General features: G+C 37.8%; 1 protein-coding gene across 4 annotated transcripts in view; it reads left to right on the top strand.

Moving 5' to 3' along the window:
• AKR1A1 (aldo-keto reductase family 1 member A1) overlaps positions 1-15,301 on the top strand; it is a 33,059-nt gene continuing 17,758 nt past the window's right edge. The window contains exons 1-2 of one of the 4 annotated variants that reach the window (XM_081324123.1): positions 1-70; positions 6,371-6,466. In XM_081324123.1, coding sequence (XP_081180249.1) covers positions 6,377-6,466 — 90 coding nt within the window. In that variant the 5' untranslated portion in view covers positions 1-70; positions 6,371-6,376. Of the gene's footprint in view, positions 184-6,370; positions 6,467-15,301 lie in introns of all 4 variants that reach the window. The other 3 variants (XM_081324126.1, XM_081324124.1, XM_081324125.1) reach the window with 3 other exon arrangements.

Raw genomic sequence — 15,301 nt, 5'->3', positions numbered from 1 at the left:
TTCAGAAGCGAGGGTTGGGTTTTTTTTTAACTTTCTTGGGAACTCCAGCGAAGGACTAAAGAATTCGAAGGTGTGCAGTGAGTGAGCTGTTGTGACTTACCCGAAGCTGATCTCCTTTGTCTTGATTTGCGTCAGTCCGGTTTGTGCAGAGGGGTGGGGTGAAACGTGGGGCTGAACTGGCGGGTATGTTAGGCTCTTTCACTCGCTCTCCTTTTCCTCTACCTGTAAAAGATCAGCGTTACGGAGAGGGGAACCTCCAATCCAGTTAACGGGAAAATTAAATGCACCGGAGAACATTAAGACAGTTGTTGTTGTTAGTTGCGAAGTCGTGTCCGACCCATCGCGACCCTATGGACAACGTTCCTCCAGGCTTTCCTGTCCTCTACCATCTTCTGGAGTCCATTTAAGCTCACGCCTACTGCTTCAGTGACTCCATCCAGCCACCTCATTCTCTGTCGTCCCCTTCTTCTCTTCCCCTCAATCTTTCCCAGCATTAGGCTCTTCTCCAGTGAGTCCTTCCTTCTCATTAGGTGGCCAAAGTATTAAGACAGTATTAGGATATTAATCACAATGCGTGACTTTTATGTACTTCAAACTGCACGTTTAGTCGTATGCCTGAGTGGAATTTTTTTTCCAAGTAAAGTGTGTAAGCTGTACTCCGATCCATATTTTCTTGGACACCGTTTAAATTATAAGGTTTATTTCTGAGACAGTATGTCACATTTCTGGCTGGACCAGGAACAATAACGATAAGTTAATGATTTCGTTCCCAGGAACGTAAAAAAAACCCCTAGAATATATATCACAATCAGAATTTATTGCTCTCCCTTCATAGCTTGCTCTATGCCGATCATATTATTAGAGCATTTCCCTGTATAAAAATAAGGAAATTCTGCTTTATAACAGCTGTATAGAATTTCAGCATGTGCAGCCTACATATTCTCTTTAACTAGGCCCTAGGCGCCTGCCTCTCTCTCTCTCTCTCTCTCTCTCTCTCTCTCTCTCTCTCTCTCTCTGTGTGTGTGTGTGTGTGTGTGTGTATGTGTGTATACATATATATAGCCTGAAAAAAATGGATGATCACCAGATTGCAGCAGTGTTTGTATTCTTTTGTTGCAATCAGGTACTAATGCAGTCTCATCTTCTACCTGATGTTTCAGAAGTGCTTGCCTGAAATCTATTAGTTCAAGACATCTGCTGGCCAAGCCAAAGGAAAGAATTTGATTATGTGCCATCAAGTTGATACTGACTCTTGGCAATCACATAGATAGGCTTTTCCAATGACAATTAGTGCTTTCCAATGGTACCCCTCACCATTGTAACTGTGTCTACCTTGTCATCCTCTTGTATTTTCTTTCATCTTTCTCAGCATTAAAATGTTCTCTAGAGAACTAGATCTTTGCATAATATGTCCAGAACAGGATAATTTGAGCCTGGCCATTTGTGCCTCAAGTGAGAACTGGAGTTTTGTTTGATTTTGCTTGTTTGCTGACTACAGTATTATCAGGAGTCTTCTCCAACAGTTCATTACTCTTATCCTGCTTCCTCAAAATGCAACCTTCACTTCCAAAGGAAAGGATAATAATTCTTATCTTAATACTGAAGTTAATTTGATAAGTAGTACAGTCTAATTTTAATAGTAGCAATGAAACAATTGTTCTTGCTTGAAGATGTTAGGGTACATTATGTGATGGATATGTGATCAAACACAGTGTGTCATGGTTATGCCTTCAGTTTTGATTTGCTGCCCTTCAGTGTTGCCTTTTGTTTTATCTAAAAATGAAAAGAATTCTGACTAAAATGCATGCATCAGTAACTATCTCTTTGAAGAAGGCAGATGCATAGTTTAATATGTAATTTGAAAGAGTGTAAAGTGCTTGTACAGTTTGCAGTCTAAGTGAGCTTTCCTTATTTGCTGTATCAAAAAGATTATTTTTATTAGAAATTTAATTATAGAAGTAGAGAGATTATTTAAAAACCATTCTAATTTTATTAATGTGAATTTATTAACCACCTAACTCCAGCGGACTCTAATTATATATAGGTGGTATTTCATGGAGAAAATAATAATTTATTGTTATTTAAATAACACCCAACTCCCAATGATTCTGGGAACCTTAAAATCATTAAAATATTTTTAAACAAACAACAATAGAACACACGCGCACGCGCACACACACACACACTCTCAAACAGCAAAGGCAAAGAAAATAAATAGCTCTTTGGAAAAACTCTACAGCTGATCCTAGCAAAAACTGAGGATGTTGCATAGTTGAGAGCCCTTGAAACATTATTTCCTCTTATGATTAAGCCTGTAAAACAACTTTTAGATCACTGCAGGATGTTCCTCTTAGAAACAAAATGTTCTTCATAAGCCAGGAAAGACTAAAAAAAAAAGATAAGACTTACCCATCTTCCTTTTTCCACTGCCTGAGAAATGAGACTGTCAGCAAAAAAGGAGAAATCTTTGGACTATGAACTCTTGGCACAGTTCAGTTTTCAACAGACATGAGGATAATTGAAATCTCCCATTAGACAGACAGACAGACAGACGTCTAATCATCAGTGTCCCATTTTTAGGGAAAGTTGTATTGAAAGCAGCGAGTGTTTGGTATTTAGGGGATCCTGCATGAAACAGATTATCTGGATCCATGCTTGTCAGGTATTAGATCCTATCATAGAACAGGTAGGACATTGTTCTGCTCAGTGGCCTTTACTATCTTGAGAAAATGTACCTTTTTGTTCCTATTAGCATTTTGAATGCCACCTGGCACCATTGACCATAATGACCTACTGGATTGTCTGCTAAGGTTGCGAGCTTGAGGCACTGAGTTACAAACACTGCATTCCTACCTAAGATTGGGTTCCACTCAATTATCATAGGGGAACATTGCTTGAATCCATGACCACTACCATATGGGGTGTAGCTCCCCCCCCCTGGTATTTAATGTATATGAAGCTAGTAGGCAAGGTTTGTTTCATGGTACGGTGCTATCAATAAGCTGACAATTTCTACATTGCCATACCAGCGTATGCTGGATCAGTTTTTGACAGCTGAACTGGGTTTTGGAGGCTGTCAGGATCTACATGGTGCAAAACAAGTTTAAATTAAATCCACCTAGGTTAGGTTGCTTATCATCAATAAGGTTGGGGGATTCTACTAATGTTGGCTACAGTAAGACACTTTCTTTAATGATTCTTCCCTCAAAGGAAGAGTTCTGTGATTTAGGAGAGCTCATAATCCTGCTGAACTCTTCCTCCAGCTGTTGTCACTTTTGCTTTAGTTAATGTGCCAATTTTAGACATGGGGTGCCTTGTACACAGTGATTTGTTCCCTAATCACCATGTGATTGGATAGCTGCAACATGTTCCACAGGTGGTCCTTCACTTACGACTGGTCACCTAGTGACCGTTAGAAGTTACAATGGAAACCCACCCACCCCAAGCTACTTACTACCCAGTTTTGAAGTTATGGAAGTTGTAACATCCCTGCGGTCACATGAACAAAATTTGTGCAGATTCACTCTTATAACTGACCTCAGGGACTGTCTCTCCCCCCCCCCCGCCATACCTCCCTCCAGGGTCCCTGCAGTCCTTTTGCCTGCTTTCTCCCCCGCCAAATAATTGCTTTTAGTGAGGCTCCTTCCATATAAATATATCTCGGTCTCTAAGTGTGTATAGAAGCAAAACGGGCTTATGGTCACAGCATCTAAGGAATACTAAAATCCAATGCTGAATACCATTTATATTGTAGTGTTGTATCTTTTCCCATCACAGAAATAATAAGAGCATTAAAAACTGAAGCCGGCAGATACTTTGCATATAAAATGTTTTTTCATGAGTAATATTCTGTCAGTGAGAAGTAACACCTGATGTACTGATATGAAACTGAAAGTTTTAATTGAGTTTGATGTGTTAATTTCTCGTCTGGAGAAAAGTTCTTAGCTCACCTAGCAGTTTTATAAGGCATTATTTAAAGAAAGACTTTTTTTGTTGCTTACTAATTCAAGATTATCAAAAATATTTAGCCATGTTAACAGGTATTGGTGGGGGAGTTAAATAATCTTATCTATAATTTAAGATCGGATTTCACTATCACTCTATCACATATGAGATTGCTGGGTTGATAAGCTTGTCTATGTTCAGAAAATGACTAATACAATCATGTAAGTGGCAAACTTCAGGTACAGACCTGTCTGTAGTTCCTGCACAGATTTCCTAACCAAAGTACATACTGTAAATTCATATTATCTTAAAATTTGATTTCAAGGCGGGGGAGGATAGCAGCTAACTGTAGGACAATGAGCTTAATCTCCTGTGCCCAATCCTTCTTTTCCCTTTCTCTCTCTCTGTAGAAAGCTGAACTGTACAGGGCCAGTACTTCCATTCTTACATTAGATTTATGGAAGTGTCATAAACGTTATTTGTTCTGATAATGTATAATAATTGCCAACTAACTTGGAAAATACGCAGCATGTGCTGTCATTTTTCTTAACAGCAATTTGATTAGCAGCTAAATATTTTCATAGCATGAACATACAAATTAGAAAGTGATTACTATCAGGGAACCATTGATAACTTTGAAGCAGGGGCTGATAAGAACATTTAGGAATCCAAGGGAGCATTTGTCAGCCCTTCAAGGCCGACCAGGTCTATTGAAAGAAATACTAAAATATTAGAATGATAGATAGATAGATAGATAGATGATAGATAGATAGATAGATAGATAGATAGAGAAAAAGAAAAAGAAAGAAAGAAAGAAAGAAAGAAAGAAAAAAGAAAGAAAGAAAGAAAGAAAGAAAGAAAGAAAGAAAGAAAGAAAGAAAGAAAGAAAGAAAACAATCTTGGAAGCCGGATAGTGTTTTTCCTTCTATCCTCCTTATATCAAAGATAATCAAAAGTGGGACAATTTTGAGTTTTTCTTACGAAGTCCTGTTTTCCCAGACTAAACTTATGTTTTATCAATGGTTGATACATTTTTTTTTCAGGACTCTTCCATATTTCTCTACAGGTTAGAATCTGATCTCCAAAATACCTATTTTTTTAAAAAAAATGTTCAGTTCCCTGATGCACTTTAGAAATTTGAGATGGCTTTTTCTTATTACATTCTGACATGTGTGGATCTATGTGTTTTATTAGTGTAAAATATGATATGCGTGGTTTCTGTAGCACTTCTGTATTTTTGGTAATTTAGAAAAAAAGGGTTCACAGATCTTTACCCATGGAGTTTATATATTTAAAGTTAAATATAAGGAAATGATTTCAAGAAAGAGTGAGGGGAGTAAAAGCAGGAGTAAACAAGATCCTTTTACTCCAAGTTCCAATAAAATCATTTCAAGCAAAATTTCTAGTGTCAAACTTTTACGTTGCACGCTCAGAATTTTCAGAGTTTGTTCCTAGAACTAGTTACGGAGAAGTATTACAGCACTGTACTGTTAACCATAATAATTTGTTTTGCCAAGAATAGTTCACAAGATTGTATAGGAACTCGCATAAAGAATTAACCTAGACTGCCCATCTACAAATTACCTTGAATCTAGAAGCATGCACAAAAAAATCTTAAATTCTTAGTTTGAAATGAAATATCCCTGTTCAAAACGAACAAATTATATTTGGCCATTTTTGTGCATAGCTCCAGAACCAAACAAAGCAACACAATTTTTGCATTTGGTAATTTGAAAACCCAGGAATCTGTCAAATGCTTATTCACTGGTTAGTCAATGAACAATAGTTTTTAATGTTTCCTATTGTGCTGTGAAAATGGCAAGGCAAGGCAAAGGTGTTGGCCACCAAATCTAAAATATAGCCCTATTTAGATTGAAAATATTTTGTCCACATTGTAGGCTTTAAAAAGTAATAGAATCTGGTTCTAAACAATAAGTGTCTGCATGCATATAAACAAAAATTCATTCACATTGAAATTATGCATAAACAACATAAGCAACCTGTCCCAACATAATTTCCCAAGCTATACAAAAGATATTTTTGCATTTACTATTCTCTTGGCCTTGTTTTTGAAAACAAGGTGACTTTGTTCAGGTAGGCACTGAAGCTATTGGATTGGTTGATTTAGTAGGCTATTCTCTCATTTTATAATATTTCAATATGTTGTTTCTCTCCATTATTTATTTATTTTTATTATTTATTGTTATACTTTCTGTGGTTCTTTTAAAATTGTTCCCCTTGACAGAATATAACATGAATGCACTGAATATTAACTAAAATGTTGATGTAATATAACACTTCATCCAATTATTATTTTCTTAAACTGAGTGGCATTATCAACATTAAAAATGCAGTCCAATCTACAGTTTTTCTATTTTGTGCAGTTAAACAATTAGAATATAAAATATCATTACATTTTGTTTAGGTAAAGATGCCTTTTGAATGCAACTATGTTTTGCTTCACACTGGACAAAGAATGCCTTTGGTAGGATTAGGTACTTGGAAGAGTGACGCTGGACAAGTAAGTAGTTCACTATTAAATTGGGGAAGTTAAAGTATTTAAGATCTTAAATTCTGTATGTTGATGGAAAAGTATTTTTTTTATTATTTGTTAATTAAAAGTTTGGGAGAAAGGAATAGGTTTCTTCCACAATCATATTATATTCTACATTTCCATCCTTCTTAGCCCCTTTTGCCTTTGACATAAATCATAAGCGGTGTTACATTTACTCTAAAATTAAGGCTTGACTTGTGATTGTCAAAAGAAGAAATTCCCAGTGATGTTCCTATTGATCAAAACATATAGTCACGATATTTTCAAGGGGAGAAACTTTATAAATTTTTACAAAATACTCAATTTTCATAAAAAAGAATGGAATCTCCTGATGAAATTATGAAGAAGATACCCTGTGCTCTCCTTAATGTTAGGCTTCTGAGAAGCTGGGCAAGTGTTGTGAATCAGTAGACCTTATAATGACATTCAGTTTCAATCTGCAAGGTTGAAATACTTTAGTGGTTATTTTCCCATACTTCCAAATCAGGGGTAAAAATAGCAGCCTTAGAAGTTTCAGGTGACCCACTAGGATGCATTTTGTAATCCTCAGATTCTTTTCAAGTAGCTACAGCCAAAAGTTGCATCTCCAAAATTGGCTGGGGCCAGAACTTGTTGGGATTACATAAGAGATGTTGTTCTTTAAGATACCTGAATTCCAAAATGTACAAAAAAAATCTAGATAATAGAAACTAATAACACATAAGGGAAGAAAGAAATAAAAATAAAAGAACAGAGAAAAAGAAAACACTTCTGTATACACTATAAGAATAATAGCTCCATCTCTATACATATTAGTATACCTCAGATTAAAAAAACCCAGAGTAAACCACCTCCGTATGGATTCATGTTGCCCAATATTTTATTTTTCTTTTAATACTGTAAAGCCAAATGAAAGGCTGAGAGTTAACCAGTTTCCTTTAGCCAACCTTTAGAATGTAGTATGCACTGGTTCTTCCAGGATCCTGGTTTTTGTGATGGTCCAAGCTTGCTATATACAGAGCTCTTCATACATTGACACGTTCAGTACACTGGGATATAATTTAACAAGCATTTGAAATCATTAAACTTTACCTTCCTCCCAAGAATCTGGTTCGCCATAACAATGATGTCTAACCCAGGGTTGTCCATCCTTGGCAACTTTAAAACTTGTGGACTTCAATTCCCAGAATTCCCCAGCCAGTAGGTTTTAAAGTTGCCAAGCTTGGATGACCCTGATCTAACCAACCAACTCCCAAGGGGCATGTCTAAAGAATATGTACTAATATACTAGAATATGGTTGACCACACAAAGACTACAAAGACACAAAGAAATTTTTTTGTGCCACTGTGTCATCCAGCCAAAGGAACAAAGGAACAAATGTACCAAATTATGACTTAAGTGTGAAGTATGACCAATCCAAAGTAATTTAGCATATTTTATAGCTAGAAGAAATTTGAGGCCAGAGTCAATATTGTATAGTTGTTGGAGAATGCATCTATTCTGTATTTATGAACCTGTTTTGACTACCAGGCTAAATGATGACAGACAGACAGGTGTTCACACGTAAAGCCCTATATCGTTTTTCATATGAACTCTAGTTCAGGGCTTTTCAACCTTTTCACCGATTGTTCCACTTTTAGGATATGGCAATATTTGAGTACCACCTAGCAAGGTGTCAAAAACTTGATGAACAAAAAAAAAACCTGTTCAAAGTTGCAATTGCACTGAAATGACTTGTGACCATTTTTCACACTTATGACCATTGCAGCATCCCCAGGGTCATGTGATTTATATTTGGATGCTTGGCAACTGATTCATATTTATGATGATCACAATGTCCCAGGGTCATGTGATCCCCTTTTGCAACCTTTTGACAAGCAAAGTCAATGGCATGGCTGCTGGTAGCCAAGTGCTAAGGCGGGACTTCCTTCTCTCCCTCCCTCCTTCCCTGCCTCCCTCTTTCTCATTCCCATCTCCTTCCTTCTGAAGGAAGAATTTGAACCCAACCCAAACCCGCCCCCCCCCCCGTATTTTCCCTCTTCCATATATTTATCAAACAAGGAAAAGCCTCCAGAGACAGAAAAGACAAGCCGCTGAGGGAACTAGCTTAAAAAGGCACATTCCCCTTTAAGAATTAGCTACTGGCTAGAAAGGAAAGTTAAGGAGTCAGCACTTAAGGAAGAAAAAGAAAGGAATAAGTATTGGCTGCCGGCTAAGGCAGCCTCCCCAAATGGCTCCATTCATAAGTAAAGGAATGCTACTGGCAAAATCTATTCAGGAGAAAAATACTTCAAAATCCCTTGCAGCAAAACTTACAGCTAACAATAGCAGAGCAATAGAATCTAACATGGGACATCAGCCATCAGCCAAATAGAAATTCCCGAACACTCCTTAAGAAAACAAACCCCACATTGCACAAATCCCAGAACTTCAAAGTCACAAAAGCACATAAGAATCCTTCCACTCTCCCAATTTGTGGTTCAGCTGAAATGGCACTTCGCTTCTGCCATTCAACACCTCCCTCCCTCCCTCCCTCCCTCCTGCCCCTCCCTCTTTCTCATTGCCATCTCCCTTCCTCCCTCACCTCCAGCCGATGCTGCCTTTCTTCATTCCTCGTGGAGGGCGACCCCCTCCCCCGCTGTGTTTCTTGCCTGTTGATTGCTGCCAGCATAGATGGCTGCCACAGAAGTTGTATATCTACTCATTTGATTTTGATTTCTCCTTTCCTCCCACCCTCCTCCTTCTTTCCCTTCAGTGCAGCTACAGCTGACTCCGCTTCCTCCCAAGGCTTTTTTCCTCTCTTCCTTTCCTGCCCAAACTGCCTCCTTTTATAGCCTCTCCTGTCTCTGCCCCCCTTCGTCCTCCGTTCTTTTCCGGGTGAGCCAGAAGTGCCAATCCTGGAGCCTTTCCCTCGCCCCAGCCACTCTGCAGCTCCAGAGGACTCTCTTAAGGCAAATCTGTGCTACTTTGGCTCGTTCCCTCCCCACTACACTTAGCTGGGCAGGGCCGCGTACCACCTGCCACATGCTAATGTACCACAGGTGGTACGTGTACCACCGGTTAAAAATCTCTGCTCTAGTTAGTTCAGTAAGTAAGTCTCTGTTTAAAAGAGAATAGCAATTTTCTATTTCTCTTATGCTTCTCTGTCTTCAAGATATAGGTTGGGCGAAAGTAAAGAGTTTTTTGTCGTCTTAATAAATCTTTTTTTGTTATTATTGCTATCTAAATAGTATTATTTCAGAACTCCAGTTATGTTCAGAAGCATATATGCTAAATTCAGCTTACTAGCAATAGTGCAATGAATAGAAATCAAGGCAAGATACTACTGTGTGTAGCAGAGAGCACTGAAACACAATGAGAAACCAAAGTAGTTACAGAGGCACAGCTGGAGGTAAGGAAATTTGCAGAATTAAGGTTACAGTTTAGCTATTATTCAACCTGTCTGCAGCAAGTAGCAACTCTGGCTGATGTTGAAAAAGCTAAGGAGTAGGACGTGGTGATGTTTGAATGGGAGAGCATGTAGAAATTCCAGCCGTGGGAAGTTTTAAAAATCACTTCCCCAGCGTCACCAAGAAAACCTGTATTCATGAAGTCACCAGGAGCCAAATTCAACGCAAGAGGGATCTTTTCCTTTTACGTGATTTGAACAAGATATTTCCTAAAGCCATTTCCCCATTCTTAGAATTTGTAGCTATGTATTTTTTTTTTTTTTTATTGAAAAGTTTTAAAATACAGTTTTCCATTAGAAAAAAAAAAAAAAAAAAAACCCCTTCCCCCTCCCTCTACCCCCCCTACCTCCCCCCAACGTCCCTCCCTCCCCTCCTCCCTCCACCCCCCCTCCCCCCCCCCCGACTTCCCAGAGCTAAATACAAGGTATATGTATGTAAAAAAGCAATCATAAACTACCATATACTAAAGACTATAGATTCTAAAATCCATCACTCTCTAGCTTATATAGGATAAAACACACCTTAACCATAATAAATGTATATAAAAAAAACTAGCATAAAAGAAAGAAAAAGAAACGAAAGAAGACTCATTCGAATGCTACATAAAACTTCTTAACCCTATACTTGTTCTGGATAAACTCAATCCATTTTCTCCATTCCATAATATAACGTTCTTGCGAATGATCTTTCAAATAGGCTGAAATCTTCGCCATCTCTGCCAGGTCGGAAACCTTTAAAGTCCATTCTTCTATAGTCGGCAGTACCTCTTTCTTCCAATATTGACCTATCAAAAGTCTTGCTGCCGTAACTAAGTTCAACATCAGCTTAGAGTCCACAACTGTAGCGTCAACAATTATTCCCAACAAAAAAAATTGCGGACAAAACTTTATCCTCCGTTTAAAAATCTTCTGCATATTCCACCAGACTTTTATCCAAAAAGCCTTAACCTTCTTACATGTCCACCATATATGAAAATATGTTGCATCTTCATCACCACATCTCCAACATTTAGGCTGGTATTTCGGATACATACTTGCAAGCTTTTTGGGATCTAAATGCCATCTATAAAACATTTTGTAAAAGTTCTCTCTTAAATTTTGAGCTTGAGTAAATTTTACATTCCTCACCCAAATCTTCTCCCAGGTGTCCATTGTAATAACTTCCTGAATGTTTTGGGCCCATTTTATCATGCAATCTTTAACAAGCTCCGTTTCTGAATCAATCTCCAGCAATGCAAGATATATCCGTTTAATATGTGCTGGTCCCTGGTTTCTAATTTGCTTTATCAAATTTTCATCAGTCATTATAAATCCATTTTTCTGGTCTTCTTTCCACCTGGCCCGTAACTGAATATATTGAAACCAAGTTTGGACAACCTTCTCTTCTCGCAACAGGCTATATGCTTTCAAGCACCAAATATTCCTTTCCAAACTTAAAATCTCCTTGTACGTAGTCACATCATGTTTAAAGCCAGCATGTATATTTTCTATTGCGTGTTTTGGAATTGCCCACAATGGTATCTTGCTGCTTAACTTATGTCTATACTTCTTCCAAACTCTCAGCAATGCCTGTCTTAAAATATGCATCCTGAACACAATATCTACCTTCTTATCATACAACAAATATGCATGCCAGCCAAACAACAGATCATGGCCCTCAAGATTTAATAACCTCAATTGCGTCAAATTAATCCAATCGCTTATTCCTACTAATGCAGCGGCTTCATAATATAATTTCAAATTGGGCAGCTTAAGGCCACCTCTCTCACGAGTATCCTGCATAATCTTAAGTTTAACTCGTGGCTTTTTCCCTGCCCAGACAAATTTATTGATACCACGCTGCCATTCCTCCAAATTAGAATCTTTCTTAAGAATCGGTATCATTTGAAATAAAAATAAAAATTTGGGCAGGACATTCATTTTCACTGCTGCAATCCGTCCCAACAAAGACAATTGCAATTTTTGCCAACTCTCCAATTCTTTTTGAATTTTTCCCCATAATTTTTCATAGTTATTTTTATATAGCTTTGTATTAGAGGGCGACAAAATCACCCCCAGATATTTAACCCTTTTAACAATCTCAAATCCAGTTAATCCTTCTAAGAGAGCCTTCTGTGAAACTGTCATATTTCTAGCCAAAATTTTAGTTTTCTGTATATTTACTTTAAATCCAGAAACTTTGCCATATTGTGTTATTATCTCCATCAGGTCCACAACAGAGTTCTCTGGCTGGGTCACTGTAACAACCAGATCATCGGCAAATGCTCTCAATCTATAGTCCTGATCTCCAACTTGAATTCCCTTAATTTTTTCTGAATTCCGAATCTTGGTCAATAGTATCTCCAATGTTAACACAAATAACAAGGGCGATAACGGACACCCTTGCCTTGTGCCCTTCTCAATATTACATACTGCTGTCAAGCTATTATTAACTATGATTCGGGCAGTTTGTTTTTGATATAATGCCCTAATCGGCTGCAAAAAATTTTCGCCAAAATCCATTTTATCTAAGACTTTCAACAAAAATTGCCAATTCAATTGATCAAAAGCCTTTTCAGCATCTAAAAAGATTAGCGCTGCAGAGATCTGGTTGTGCCTTTCCAAAAACTCTAACACATCAACTATATGTCTCACATTATTTTTCATTTGCCTACCACTAATAAACCCCGTTTGGTCCCCGTGAATCACCTGTTGCAGGACCCTCATCAGTCTATTAGCCAAGACCTTAGCAAATATCTTATAGTCTGTATTTAAAAGCGATATCGGTCTATAATTTTTAACTTGAGTAGCATCCTGGTCTTCCTTCGGAATCAAAGAAATAAAAGCTGTTCTCCAAGACGGGGGCACCTCTCCCCCCCTCTGGATTATCTGGAACAGTTCCTTTAACGGTTTTATCATCTCTAATTGCAAGTTTTTATAATAGGCCGCAGTCAAGCCATCAGTGCCTGGTGCTTTATCCACCTTCAGTTCCTTAATAGCTGTAAAAATTTCCTCTTCTGTAATCAGTTGATTAATCCCCTCTTTTTGTACTTGCGTAAGAACCGGGATGCTAGCATTCTCCAAATATATATCAATATCTTTTATATTAATTTCCTCCTTAGTATATAATTTCGAATAAAAATCCAGAAAAGCATCCTTAATAAGATTCTGTTGAAACACAACCCTTCCTTTATATTCAATCTTATCTATATTAGAGGCCCTTTGCTTTTTTCTCAGTCTATAAGCTAACCATCTGCCTGGTTTATTAGCGTTGCAAAAAGTATTATGCCTAGCAAACCGCAGATTAGTTGCCACTTGATCTGCCATTAATTTATCAAATTGTCCTCTTAGCAATCTAATAGCCTCCTTAATCTTCACATCCTCTGGATTCAAAATCAAAGCCTTTTCTTTTTCCTTTATTTCATTCTCCAGTTGTTTCCTTCTAATTTCCACTGCACGTCTATGTCTATTGTTCATATATATCAACACCCCTCTCATATAGGCCTTGCTAGCATCCCAAACCATGTCCATAGAAGTACCCTTATTCATATTAATCTCAAAAAAATCCTTCATCCGCTGTTTACATTCTTCCACATTTTTCTGATTTCTAAACAAATTCTCATTTACACGCCACGAGCGTCTGTCTCTTTTCTCCTCATCAATCTCCAACCAAACTGGGCTGTGGTCAGAGATAATTCTCGCACAAATCTTCACCTTTTTAGATCTCAGAAAAAGGTCATTAGTCAACAAAATAAAATCAATCCTTGAAAAAGATTGGTGTCTGTCAGAATAAAAGGTATAATCCTTCTCTTGGAAGTGTCTCTCACGCCAAATATCTCGTAATTCCAAGTCATCCTTCATTTCAAAAAAGGATTTAGGCAGTCTTGCATGACTTGGAATGCGCTTAAAAACTCCAGCCTTATCCAGCTGTACATCCAAAACACCATTCCAATCTCCCATAAAAATAAAAGATTTATAATCCAACTGGGTAATCTTTGTGTGAAATAAGCTAAAAAAATCAGCTTGTTGTTGGTTAGGTGCATATAATCCAACTAAAAGCGTCTTTTTACCTTCTAACAACAGCTCAATCATAACATATCGTCCATGCTTATCTGCTTCAATTAAGTCTGCTGTTAAGGCACTTTTAACATAAACAACCACTCCATTTTTCTTATTCTCTGCAGAGGCAACAAATTGCGTACCCAGTCTCGAGTTCAATAAATACTTTTGATCCAAAACTCTAATATGCGTTTCTTGCAAACATATAACATCTATCTTAAATTGTTTTAAGTATTGAAAAACTTTCTTCCTCTTCTGCGGTGAATTTAATCCATTAACATTCCAGGTTAGAAATTTAGTTGCCATGCATATCCTCCAAAAGCTCTTGGACCACAGCTTTGATAGGACTAATTTCTTTAGGCCGTGCTCCTCCCACAGCTTGACTATATGTACGTTGTGAAGAATCTGAAGACTTTTGCTGATCTTGTTCTTTTATTTTCTTTGCTCGTTTTAAAGCAGCACGCGTTACTCTTTGCTCTCTAGGATCATCCAAAGAAGTTGTAGCTTGATCTCCTCCAACACCACTTTCCTCTGTTCCATCCTCTTGATGTTTTCCTTCTCCAGATCCCTTTCCAGCTTCCAGAAGTGTTAATGGGGCTGCTTTTAAGACATTGTTATAGAAATCACGCGCTTGCTTCACAGTAATCAGCCGGTACCTTTTACCTTCATGCATCACCATCAGCCCCTCAGGGATCTCCCATCTGAACCTTATATCTCTTTGCTTAAGCTCCTGCACAAGAAATGCATAGTCCTTCCTTCCCCTTAAGATCCTTGGAGGAATTTCTTTTAAAACCAGAACTTCTTGTCCAGCAATCACCACTTTAACATCATAGGCAGCTTGTATAACTTGGTCTCTAATTTCTCTTTTTGCAAAATAAACCACCACATCTCTAGGCAACTTTCTCTGCCTAGCAATCCATGAATTCACCCTGAACACTTTATCCATAGCTGCTCTTATTTCAGATGCTGGCTGGTTTAATACCCCTTCAAGAGCCTCAGAGATCAGTTGCTTTAAATCTTCTTTAATATCCTCTTTTAAACCTCTAATTCTGATAGCAAACTGCATCTGGTAATATTGGGCCAAGCTTAACTCCTTTTCCACTTTGTCTCTTATATTTTCATTCTCTCGAGCCTTTACTTCTAATATAGCATTTCTTTGAGCCAAATCATCCATTTTTTCATCTAATTCTTCCACACATTCCGCCACTTTATGCACTGAGGACAAAATGTCTACCTTCATCACGCTGAGCTTCTGTTCCATCCTCTCTTCCATTCTCTCCTCCAGTTTCTCCAGTTTCTCCTCCATCTGCGCAAATTTATCTGCCATTGATTGATT

Source organism: Vipera berus (assembly GCF_964194415.1).
Source record: "Vipera berus genome assembly, chromosome: 3".
Lineage (NCBI taxonomy): Eukaryota > Metazoa > Chordata > Lepidosauria > Squamata > Viperidae > Vipera > Vipera berus.
Note: the sequence above shows the minus strand (reverse complement) of the source record. Positions and strands in the feature narration are given on the sequence as shown.